The following is a 13,131-nucleotide window of genomic DNA, read 5'->3' on the forward strand; positions in this document are numbered from 1 at the left end:
TTAAGGATCTGACACTATAACTACTGTGGCACGGGTCACTACTACTGTGATGCACGTTTGATCCCTTACCCAGGAACTTTTGTGTGCTGTGCAGCCCCCCTCCAAAAAAATCAGAAAATAGGAGTTCCCGTCGTGGCGCAGTGGTTAACGAATCCGACTAGGAACCATGAGGTTGCGGGTTCGGTCCCTGCCCTTGCTCAGTGGGTTAATGATCCGGCGTTGCCGTGAGCTGTGGTGTAGGTTGCAGACGCGGCTCGGATCCCAAGTTGCTGTGGCTCTGGCGTAGGCCGGCGGCTACAGCTCCGATTAGACCCCTAGCCTGGGAACCTCCATATGCCGTGGGAGCGGCCCAGAGAAATAGCAAAAAGACAAAAAAAAAAAAAAAGAAAAGAAAATAACTATTCATGAGGATGTGGACAAATTAGAACTTATGTCCATTTCTGGTGGGAAATGTTAAGTAAAATGATGCAGCTACTGTGGAGAATAGTATGGCAGTTCCTCAAAAACTTCAACACAGAATTATGGTACAATCCAGAAATTCCATTTCCAGGCATATACTCAAAAGAACTAAAGGTAAGGATCCATGTTCATATCAGCATTATTCACAATAGCCAAAAAGTGGAAGCAAGCTAAACGTCCATGGACAGATGAATAAACAAAACATGGTATGTGTATAGACAATGGATGTTACTCATTAAAAAAAGAAAGAGAGAGAGAGAAGTTCCCACTGTGGCATAAAAGGATCACAGTGTCTCTGGAGTACTAGGATGCAGATTCAATCCCCGGCCTGGCGCAGTGGGCTGAGGATCCAGCGCTGTCCCTGTTGCAGTGTGGGTCACAGCTGTGACTTGGATCTGATCCTTGGCCTAGGAACTCTATATGCCATGGGGAGGCCAAAGGAAAAATAAAAAAGAAATTCTGATACATGCCACAATATGGATGAACCTTGAAATAGAATAGTAGTAGCCAGGGGCTAATGGAAGGGAGGAAAGGGAAACTATTGTTTAACCTGGATAGAGGTTCAGTTTGGGGAGATAAAAAATTTCTGGTATGAATGACTATGGCTACACAACAATGTGAAGGTACTTACTGCCACTGAACTGTAGAATTAATGATGGTTAAAATGGTAAATTGTATGTTACGCATAGCTTAACACAATTTTTAAAAAACTTAACACATTTTAAAAGTTTCCTATACCAGACTTAAAAAACACAAAATAGAAGTTCAAGCTCTTAATATACAAAAACGTGTTTAAGGAACTATTAAATCTTGGGGTAAATTAAAACTTCCAACTTACCATCTAGGAAATACCCCATTCTCCAAACTTGTTGTTTGGCTACGTCGCCAGCGTCGCTGGTAGCTGCTGGCACAACTTCGGGTAAGTGAGGAGTTTGGAGAAGGAAATGGTGTAATAAGCAAACTGCTGAGAGATGCTGTCAAGTCAGAATAAGTATAATGTATAAGTTAATAATAAGTGAACACAAAGACAAATTTCTTCATAACAAGTTTAAGAGTAGTAACTCAAATTTTCCATTTTTCTTTATGAGGCTTTAAAATATCCATTAAAAAAAATACATCATTGCTGGAACAAGGTCCCAGAAAAAAACCACATACTAAAAATGCGCTGGTGGAGTTCCCTGGTGGCACTCCAGTGAGTTAAGGATCCAGTATTGTCACTGCTTAGTCTTGGGTCACTGCTGTGGCACAGGTTCTATCCCTGGCCTTGGAACTTCCACATGCCACCAGTACAGCCAAAACCTCCCCCCAAAACCCAAAAACTGAAAAAGAAAAAAAATAGCTGGGAAGAAAACCCTGACGCAATTCCCTTCTGACATTTTTACCCTCCCAACCCAACCTCCAGAAGAAAATGCAACTCTGAAATAAAGCATTATCCTTTTGGCCATAACACTGTCTCCTAACTTAGGTGAACCCTTAGTCCTTAAATGAAAGGAAATACGCTGCAATTCAATTTATTTTTTTTTTGTTTTGTTTTTTGGTCTTTCTCTAGGGCGGCACCTGAGGCATACAGAGGTTCCCAGGCTAGGGGTCAAATCAGCGCCACAGCAACTTGGGATCCAAGCCATATCTTGGACCTACACCACAGCTCACAGCAACACCGCACTCCCCAACCCACTGATCGAGGCCAGGGATTGAATCCGCAACCTCATGGTTCCTTGTCGGATTCGTTAACCACTGAGCCACGAGGGGAACTCCTGCAATTAAATTTTAATGCAGCAGTTGGATTTAAGGGAAAAAAAGCTATATTTGAAAATAAGTATTTGAATGCCATTTAAAGATGTCATTCAGAGGGACTCCTGGGTCATTTGTGCATAGGCACTCATCTCTGAATGCTTGGACACTTTTAAATAAGAGTCATGACTATACCTATCCAGCTCCAAAAAAGAGCAAATCCTACAGATGCTCTGTGGAACATTCAAAGAGGTGACAGACACACCCCAATAATGACTATAACGCTGCAATTCCCTAATTATGGAAATTATTCTCTTCCCAAAACCCTTCTCTGTAATCCAAAAGCTCTGTTTCCTGTGTGGGGTATCAAAAGCTACAATCCTTTATTTTTCATTGGGCTAGGGATCCTCTCCTTCTCCCCACTTAGAGAGAAAATGACATCAAGGACTTGCTTTTGTTTGGAAGTATTTTAGATTCCCATTTTCATCATTAAAAACACATACTGAAAATCTGTAAAGTAATCAAAAGGGGATTGTTACAGTCTATAAAAAGATACATGCTAGACGATATATTTTTTTTGGACACCAGGACTGAAAACTAAGAAATTATCATTATGAAAATATGTTTAATTGAATTCTCTCTGACAAATTCAGTGATAAAGGGACAGCTTTATGTGCCAGGCAAACATCTGGACCAGCAATGAACTGATACTAGACTACTTTCTTGAAAAGACTACATTTTGCCAATTAGTATTATAAAACTCTGTAGCCTAAGATTAGGTATGTATAACTTACTTGGGGTAAGGCTTCTGAGAAAAATCAAAAGCTACTCTAAACTTGGAAAAGCTTTGTTTAACTAAATTCTGGTATTAAAAATAACCCAATTAGAAAAAAGAAGAAAATACACAGTTAACTTAAACAGCATATATGAATTCAATGGCTTAAAGAAGCTTTATAAATCAATCAAGCCAAGGCCTGCAGTTTACAGACAAAGAAAATGAAGTACAGAATCATTAATTTATCATTTCTGAAAATCCTGGATAAAATAATGAGAACTAAATTTCTGCCACAGAAGAGATTGCATAGATGCAAAGGGTATTAAGAGAAATATACTCTGGTTCTCAGGAACAAAAACAACAAACTCAATTAGAAAAGAAGGGTGAGACTATCTAAAAAATGCAGACTTTTCATATTAGTGGTTCTTAACTCTAATCATCCATTAGAATCAGATGGTGAGTTTTTCATTTTTTGCTCCTCAAACATAGATGCCTAAGCCTTTCTCAAGGGTAAATCAAGCATCTTCAAGGGTAAAGTCCAGGTATCCGAAAATTTTTCTGGAAATTTCTCATGCATACTTAGGGATTACAATATATATAAATTTGGAGTTCCCATTTATAGTCAAAACTGACTCGTAAACAATTTAGATAGCAGAGCTATGCAATGTGACAACATATAAAGACAATCACAGTAGATGAAGATTCTCATACCTATAAATAATTCAAATTTAAGATTACTCTATCCTTCTCTTACACTGATCTTGGAGCCTGAACACTTTTCCTTCTAACTGAAAGGCTGTTCCTCCACCCCCTTGCCTGGGGGAACTCCTATTTATTGCTTAAGACACAATTAAAGTATCAACACTCTGTAAAGCATTATTGACACCCTGCTCCTTCCCCAGGCTAAGTTAGGTGTCCTTTTTTCCAAACCTCTTTGCACAGGCCTATCACAGAACACATCTCACAGTGAACCATGACACATGATTTTCCTGGCTATTCAATTCTCTCAGTAGAATCTTGTGCCCTTTAAGGATAGAATCTGGGCTTTTTATTTTTTTAATCCTCAATGTGATCCAATAAAACCCTGTTAGATGAATTCTGGAAGAGTACCTATTTCTAAGAAATATACATAACACTGGTTCAGAATGCCTAAGCTTTCCTGGGCAAGAGGAAGCCTGACACCTTTAAACCCTAGTTAAGATTTAAATGTGTTTTTTTCACTATGCTAGCAAAGCAGTCTGTTGAGCAATACTATTTTTCTTATATTCGCTAAGCCTAAGGCAGTGTGGCTTCATCCAGGCCATGGTCCACCAGGCACATGTAATACTAAACATGAAAAATTTTAAATCTAAAGTATTTATCTCTGCTGTTTCTACAATTCTCTTTTATGGTTAATATCAATACTAATAAACTGTGCACATAAAACTGGATGAGAAAAGCAAAGATAAAAAAGAAAACCAATGTCAGCTAATAATGATCTCATCAAAAACTGAGTTAATACATGAAACTGTCATTACCAGAGCGTGCTATGCCACTGTCTCTGTCCTCATTCAGTTCTCTTCCAGGCATGTCCATTGGGTTGCTGTGAACTGTGAATCAAGACAAAACTGTGACTTATAAAATACAGTGCTATCAGGTAGATGTTCCTTTTAAATGGCAAACTAAATCATGCTCATCTCATTGCATTCCTTTATTTTTTTCAATTGCATGGCACAAACCCAACACCAAGAGCTATTATTCAGTTGAACAAGCTTTGACTTCTACCTGAAGGTTTTAAACATAATATGAAAATACTCTAGGTTATAATACCTAATGAAGCAGGGGTAACTACAATAAGTATTGTATAAGCATGTTCCATGATATAGGAAGATATTCATAACGTCCTACTAAATGAAACAAAACAAAACAAAACAAAACTACTGACCAATGGAATGATGGTTGCCAGGGCTAAGTGACCAATATGTGACAGTTATATATTATTGAGCGTATATAAATGTAGTTTAAAATTTCTCTGTAATACAAATTTTAAGAAAACTTTGAACAGTATGATTCCAATTTTGCCTTGAAAAACAAAGTAAAACAAGGAGATTATTTCCGGCTGACAAGATGGCTAACATACATTTTTTGTCTATTTTTCATATTTTCCAAATTTTCTATTATATGAATTGTTTGTATCTTATATTTATAAGGAAAAGAAATATTAATTAGAAACAACTGCCTGGATGCAGAAGCAGGAACAAACTCTACAATCATTTATTTAATAATATAATAAACATACTCCTATATGCCTTTTATAGAATATAATGGTGCTTGTTCATCTAAATCTTAGCTCCAAGAGAAATCATTCTTATGGAATAGTGTAGATCAGAAATTTAACAATACTAATAAGGAGGCTATTTTCTGCAATTGATGAACTATGATACAAAATCTACTCAGCCATGGAAACAAGATAGTGCCAGATTAGACATTCAACTGGTTTTGTAAGAAATAATGTTCATACTATATTTCGGCTTAGGATTCTAAAGTTAAAATTACTATTACATAAGATAAGAAATGACAAACCGAAATTTCATGAAAATGTCAATTCCACTGATAACTTATTTCTGGAAATTTTAAGAACATATTCAGTAGAAAGATACTAAGTTCACATACTTCTTAAGCGCTGTTCTCTTAACTATAACTTTCCCAACTGCATTTCTCTACTCTCTTGTTTCCACAGCTTAACTATAGATTTAGCCGCTGGGGCACACCAACTAGTCTACCCACACAGCACATGGCAAACCTGCAAAGAAAGAGGCGCTCCTGATCAGGCGGAGCGGACCCTGTTCAGAGAATGCCCGCCTGGGGCTGCAGAACTGTGAAAGACCTACATGGCAAAAACGTAAAATACACATGAAAGAGGCCTGTTAGAGAAGCCACAATGCATCAGGAATAAAAGGCAGGCAAGCTAAGGCAGCACAAAAGCAGACCAACAGACAAGGATGGAAACCTTTAAACTAAGTAAGAACAATTCAAGCTGGCTTCCCATTTTTGAAACAGGATGGTTTCCCTCTGGTCATGGCTTATGTCAAACATAACAATTTCATGCCTATTAACTGATAAGTCCATATATAATAATAAAAATAAGCTTCCACTATACAAGGCAAAAATTATTCTAAATGTTCAATCCTTTCTAATTTCCAACGTTTTTAAAGATTCAGAAAAACACAGTAATGTTACCCATATAATTTGACATTTGCCAAGTAAATTTATTTTCTAAAAAGACAGTTTTAAGATTACAGTATTGTGCAACCGTAATAAGAAAACCACCTAAACGCTTAGCTGAAGAAACAGAATACAACATAAAACAAAGAGCAAATAAAGAAAAGGGCTCTACTGACAAATAAGTATGAAATTGGTTTTTCTAAACTTGTAATGAATTACAAAGTAATGTAAAGAACCAAAGTTCCTAGACCAGGGATCAGTCACCATGGAAGCAGGAAAGCCAATGTAGCTTGCTTGTCAGGGCCAGTCTCCCAGCTGTCCCAGATAAGTAGCTGCCACACCCCTGACTGAGAAAAGATGAGTCTAAAGACCCAGAGAGGATACTATTACAGCCTAGAAGCAAGCACCTGAGTCACTTGTTAGTTATGCTTAGTTAAGATGGCCTAAATAGCCATCTAGGAGGTTTATCTAGGATAGAACAGAGGGCTTTTCTGTTTTAAAAAGTGGCAAATTTATTTTCCAAATTGTGAAGAAATAGTTTTCTACTGTAAGAGTTTCTGTAATTATAGTGCATGTAGAGCAATCCTTCCGTGTTTCATTGTTCAGCTCTTTCTTCAATTTTTTCCTAGTTACCTCAAAACTTACCTGCTCTCTTTCAACTCCTTCCCTATCACCTCTTCCTGATTCTCAGTATATGACTCTGTCTCCCACCGTATGCATATGTATATGTGTGCACACACAAAGAATCACTACGGGAACTCTCCTCTTCCTACCATGCTATCTCCAGGCTGAATCAATTCTTACCTATCCCTGCCTTCTTGCCTGAGCACTAAAAAGAGGTAACATTATTCAAGCATTTCTATGTGCAGGGACTTAGTGAAAAATCACCACTCCCAAATTAATTTTTCTAAGGTTTTTGTCTTTCAAAAATCTTACTTTACCAGTATCACCTCTATCTCTAACCTTATCCTTTTTATAACCTCCCTTTCCATCAACATTTAAATACAGTCAAAACTCTTCTACCTTCTCCTCATACACATATAATCCTATATATAATTGGTTCAGTAGCTCTTAAAGCGTGGTCCAAGGACCCATGAAGGGTCCCTGAAACCCTCTCAGCGGGTCCGTGAAGACATTCCTTTTCTGAATATACATCTATGTGAGAGTTGATTTTCTTAGCACACTTCAACCAAAACAACATATTACAAGAGACTGAATGCAGAAGCAAATATGAGAATCCAGCTGTTTTCTATTAAGCCAGACAATAAAAAGATATGCAAAAATGTAAAACAATGCCACTCTTCTAAGATTTTTTGTCCTGGAAAGTAGTTATTTCAAAACATATGTTTTTTAATATTAACATAAAAGGGGTTATTAATGTTATTTTTAATGAATTACTAAATATTTTAAAAAATACTCTGAATTTTAACTTCTAATACAGTATATACCAATAAACATAACCTACATACACAAAAGCTCTTTATGGTCAATAATTTCTATGTGTGTATGGGGTCCTGAGACCAAAAAGTTTGTGGACCACTGCTTACATCTTGGAAAAAAAGACTAACCTTTGAGTATTTTCTCAACAATGGCTTCTGCTCACATAGGCCACCAAAAGCCTTCCTGTTGCTTAATGCACTCCATACTATTTTATATTACCTTATGCCATATTTGATGCTGACGATATTACACTTTGAACTTCTTCCCCTCAGTTATGATAACATGCTCTAAGCAGTCCCCCTGCCTCAGCTCCCGCCTTAGTTCCCTTTATGGGCTTCTCCTCCCTATTCCTTCTTTAAGCCAGCATTCCCCAGGGGTCCATCCTCAATAATATTTCCTTTTCATTCATTCTTATGCATTGAATTATCATTTATATGCTAATAATTCTCAAATCTATGCTAGGAATAGCTAATACTCTAAAAAAGAATTGTGTTCTTCCTTTTATAATATAAAGTAGACTGTGGGAAGCAGTTGCTCAGTTAGGGACCAAATTTCCAAATCTCTTTACATATAGAGGTAAAGTTGTATGACTACCAGTGGAATGTGAACAAAAGTTGTATATTGGTTTTAAGTAGAGGTGGGTTCTGAGAGGAAGGTGCCTTCTCCATACGCAAGCCCTTTCCACTGGCTTGGTGTAGCTGAGCATAACCCTGGAGTGTACATGGTGAAAACGTTGAACTTCAAGAAGGAAGGAGACTGAACCTTAAAAGCACTGCTTTGAAAAAAAAAAAATTGCTTATCAATAAGTAATACCCTTTTGGACTTTATATGAGTGATAAAAAAGCTCTACTGCTTTTTAAAATCATCATACATTCATTACTTTTAATGTTATATAGCAGCTACCACCAAAATACATCTCTCTCTCCAACCAACTATAATGGTTATCTTCACTTGGAGATCCTACCAATACTTCCAATTGAACATGCCTAACCTAAAATCATTTATTGCCAATTTCTTATGTTCCTTCCATGAATGGAACCAATATCCATGCAATTACACAATGAGATACCTAAGTGCTGCCCTTGATTCCTCCTTTCCCCTAACCTCTTCTAATTACCAAGTCCTGTCCAATCAAATTAAGAAAAAGTACAACTTCTATTTTTGTATAAAATACATGCCTGACACTGTAACTAGGCCATAGCAGGTACTTAATAAATGGTTGCTATTTGAATAATCATGAATTTAAAAAATAATAGAATGCTTTACTGTAAAGCAGAAAGAAAAAAATTGTTTTCTCATTTATATAACTGATATTTACTTATTAAAATTACAGATAAAATTTTTCACTAAACAGAGAATGCGCAAAACAGTCATACCATTCTAACTGCTGCTAGCTACTCTCTGACACACTACAGTTCTTTATGTACTGGAAATATGGTCAACAGTAATTTAGTTGATCTTTTTAAGATAAACCAAAGGACCAGAAATTTTAGAAAGAGTGAAATTGTTACTTTAACACAGGAATTCCCATTGTGGTTTGGTGGAAATGAACCCAACCAGTATCCATGAGGATGCGGGTTCAATCCCTGGCCCTGCTCAGTGGGTTAAGGATCTGGCTTTGCCATAAGCTGTGGTGTAGGTCACAGATGCAGCTTGCATCCTGTATTGCTGTGGCTGTGGCATAGTCTGTCGGCTGCAGCTTTGACAACCCCTGGCTTGGGAACATCCGTTCCATGGGTGCAGCCCTAAAATTAAAAAAAAAAAAAAAAAAATGTTGAATTTAAATAATGAAACAATATACTAACCAAATTATAAAAAAGTTGTTATTTTAATAAACCTTTTAAGGAACATCAAATTTGATTATTTGCTCATCTGAATTATAGGTCACAAAAATGAGCACCATATGAAAAATGCTTTTTTTTTTGCTTTTTAGCCCCGTACCCACGGCATATGGAGGTTCCCAGGCTAGGGGCTGAACTGAAGCTACAGCCACCGGGCTACGCCACAGCCACAGCAACACCAGATCTGTGCCACATCTGCGACCTACACCACAGCTCTCAGCAACACTGGATCCTTAACCCACTGAGGGAGGCCAAGGATTGAACCCACACCTCATGTTTCCTAGTCAGATTCATTTCTGCTGCACCACAACGGAAACTCCCATTTAAAAATACTCTTATGGTTAGAGAAGAGAGAAGGGAAAAAGCATAACACTGTTCTCCCTCAGCTGAAATATTCAGAAGAGTAAGGGCTTTTTATATTATGAAAGTGCTCTTCAAAGATGCATGAAAATTAAAAACAAAAAACAAATTAGATATTTCTTCAGCGGTTTTCTTTTATCAGATACATAATAAATGTATGAACAGGGAATTCTACTCAGTATTCTATAATAACCTATATGGGAAAGAAATCAGAAAATGAAAGCTTGTATGTATAAATGAATCACAATGCTATACACCTGAAATTAACACAACATTGTAAATCAACTATTCTCTAGTAATTTTTAAAATGTAAATCTGAAAAAATATGCATAAAATAATAAACTTTAATCATCAAGAATGAGAAGGAAACTCAATAGAGAATATTATAAAATCACTGTCATACGAAGAAATGACTGAAGAGTTTGCAGGCAAAAAATTCATGAGATATCAGAGAAAGATGTCAACACCTCAAGTAGTAACATTATTTTTTCTGAAAACAAAGAAAAAAGTTCAAATATATGAAAATTATATTTTTAAAATAATACAAATTATTACACATGCTTGCAACTTAAACCTCTTTTCCACTTCTACTACTTGAAATTATTTGGTCTTCTAACAGATCCTCATTATTAAGAACATTTTTAAAACTTAAAAATTTTACCTATATTGCCAAGCAGTCCATTAATAACTGTGTTATTATCAGCCTTTAATGTACTGTTTTCCTGATTGATGAATTCAAGACTATCTTGCAGCCTAAGGGGGAAATGAAAAAAAAAAACAAATTACAAATTCATTTTATGCTCTTAATCGTAATTCTTTGTATAATTCAATAAAAATTTAAGTCAAAACATTCTATTTTTAAGTTTAAAGTTTCTCTATTAGTACTATAAGCCAACTAATCGTTTACATCAGAGGGTGGTAAACTACAGCTTGAGGGAGAAATTCAGACTACTATCTGCTTTTTTTGTAAATAAAGGTTTTATTGGAATATAGCCATACTCAAGTGTCAACAGATGAATGGATAAAAATGACGGTATATATAGACAATGGAGTATTATTCAGCCATAGGGGAAAAAAACCCAGAAATCCACCTATCCTGTAACCACAAGGATGAACCTTCAGGGCACTATGCTAAGTGAAATAAGTCAGAGAAAGAAAGATAAATGTATGCTATCACTAATACGTGGAAACTAAAGAAGCCAAACTCAGAGAAACAGCAGAGTGATGGTTACCAGGGACTAGGAATGAGAAAAATAGGGGCATAATGGTCAAAGGGTACGAACTCATTTTAAGATTAACAAGTTCTGGGTATCTAATGTACAACAAGCTAATTATAGGTAATAATACTGCATTATACACTGGAAGGTTGCTAAGACAGTAAATCTTAAAAATTATCACCACAGGAGTTCCCGTCGTGGCTCAGTGGTTAACGAATCCAACTAGGAACCATGAGGTTGCGGGTTCGGTCCCTGCCCTTGCTCAGTGGGTTAACGATCCGGCGTTGCCGTGAGCTGTGGTGTAGGTTGCAGATGCGGCTCAGATCCCGAGTTGCTGTGGCTCTGGCGTAGGCCGGTGGCTACAGCTCCAATTCAACCCCTAGCCTGGGAACCTCCATATGCCGTGGGAGCGGCCCAAGAAATAGCAACAACAACAACAACAAAAAGACAAAAGACAAAAAAAAAATCATCATCACAAAAAAACAAATGGTAATTATGTGAAAGGGTGGCAGTGTTAGCTAAAGCTATGGTGGTAATCATTTTGCAATATATAAATGTATCAAATTAACATTTTGTACACTTTAAACTCACACAATGGTGAATATCAATCATATCTCAATAAAGCGGGGGGAGGGGGCTGTGTGGAACCTGGCCTCCATACACTTCAAATTTAAGAGACAGTAGAAAATCCCAATTTATGCTGCAATCTTGAGAGCAGCCTGTTAGTTTCATCCTTTGCAAATCTTAAATAATTCATTTCTCCCTCCATCTATAACTACTTACGTATTGAGACTTCCACAGATGCTGCTGCCAGTCCGTGCAGTAAAAACTTTGCTGAGCATAAGCTGTGGAGGGGAACTATGAAGAAAAAGAGAGAGACGAGAGAGATCAAAACCAAATACAAAGGGGAGTTCCTGTCATGCCTCAGCGGTTAGTGAACCAAACTAGCATCCATGAGGATGGGGGTTCGATCCCTGACCTTGCTCAGTGGGTTCTGGTGTTGCCGTGAGCTGTGGTGCAGGCCAGCAGCTACAGCTCCAATTGGACCCCTAGCCTGGGAACCTCCATATGCCACAGGTGCAGCCCTAAAAAAAAAAAAAAAAAAAAAAAAACAAAACCCAAGTACAAAGGAAAAGAATATTTTAAAAAATGTATATTATATACAAATGAATCACTCTGCTGTACAACAGAAATTAGCACACTGTAAATCAACTACAGTTTATTTTCTATTTATTTTTTTGTCTTTTTTTTTTGCCATGTCTTGGGCCTCTCCCACGGCATACGGAGGTTCCCAGGCCAGGGGTTGAATCAAGAGCTGTAGCTGCGGGCCTACGCGAGAGCCACAGCAACGCAGGATACGAGCCGCGTCTGTGACCTACACCACAGCTCACGGCAACACCGGATCCTTAGCCCACTGAGCAAGGACAGGGATCAAACCCGCAACCTCATGGTTCCTAGTTGGATTTGTTAACCACTGAGCCATGACGGGAACTCCTCAACTACAGTTTAATAAAAAAAATTTTAAAAGCTAAACTAAAACACAAGGACCTTTTCAATTTATTACAGATAAAAATGTGTAAGTCACAGAGATGTCACAGCATGCTTATAAGGCATGAAGTAGCATTAAATCCATAAAAATTCATAAACTGAGTATCTGACATGCTCAATCTGAGTGAAGACTACATGAAATTCTCTCATCTTTAAGAAACTATATATTTTAAAATGGATTCATTAAGAAAAATCAGAAAATCCTTACCGGATCTGATGAATTTTTAAGGTGGATCCTTTGTAGCTCATTGCTACTGATCCAAACATCATCTCTCCAAGCATATTGGCATCAGAAGAGCACCGAGAACTCTAAACAATAAGTATAACATCAATAAAACTTTAGAATTTAAAACTTTAGAATTTAAAATCAATTTCAAATATTGATTTTTTTGTAAAAATTCCTTTGCTGTAGTTATTCTACATAACAGTTATTTTTATTTTCAGGGGAAAAACAGCTTTATTGAGATATAATTCATATATCATACATGTAAAATGTATAATTCAGTCAGTTTTGTATACTCAGAGTTGTACATTCACATAAATGGAATCATAATAT

General features: G+C 36.9%; 1 protein-coding gene across 4 annotated transcripts in view; it reads right to left on the bottom strand.

Annotated features, from left to right (window-relative positions):
• FNIP1 (folliculin interacting protein 1) overlaps positions 1-13,131 on the bottom strand; it is a 130,951-nt gene that overhangs the window by 46,048 nt on the left and 71,772 nt on the right. For 2 of the 4 annotated variants that reach the window (XM_047778567.1, XM_047778570.1), the window contains exons 4-9: positions 12,784-12,884; positions 11,811-11,885; positions 10,472-10,563; positions 5,748-5,831; positions 4,483-4,554; positions 1,298-1,433 (exon numbers count right to left, since the gene is read on the bottom strand). In XM_047778567.1, coding sequence (XP_047634523.1) covers positions 1,298-1,433; positions 4,483-4,554; positions 5,748-5,831; positions 10,472-10,563; positions 11,811-11,885; positions 12,784-12,884 — 560 coding nt within the window. The remainder of the gene's footprint in view (positions 1-1,297; positions 1,434-4,482; positions 4,555-5,747; positions 5,832-10,471; positions 10,564-11,810; positions 11,886-12,783; positions 12,885-13,131) is intronic. The other 2 variants (XM_047778569.1, XM_047778568.1) reach the window with 1 other exon arrangement.

This window comes from Phacochoerus africanus, chromosome 4, assembly GCF_016906955.1.
Source record: "Phacochoerus africanus isolate WHEZ1 chromosome 4, ROS_Pafr_v1, whole genome shotgun sequence".
NCBI classification, from domain to species: Eukaryota; Metazoa; Chordata; class Mammalia; order Artiodactyla; family Suidae; genus Phacochoerus; species Phacochoerus africanus.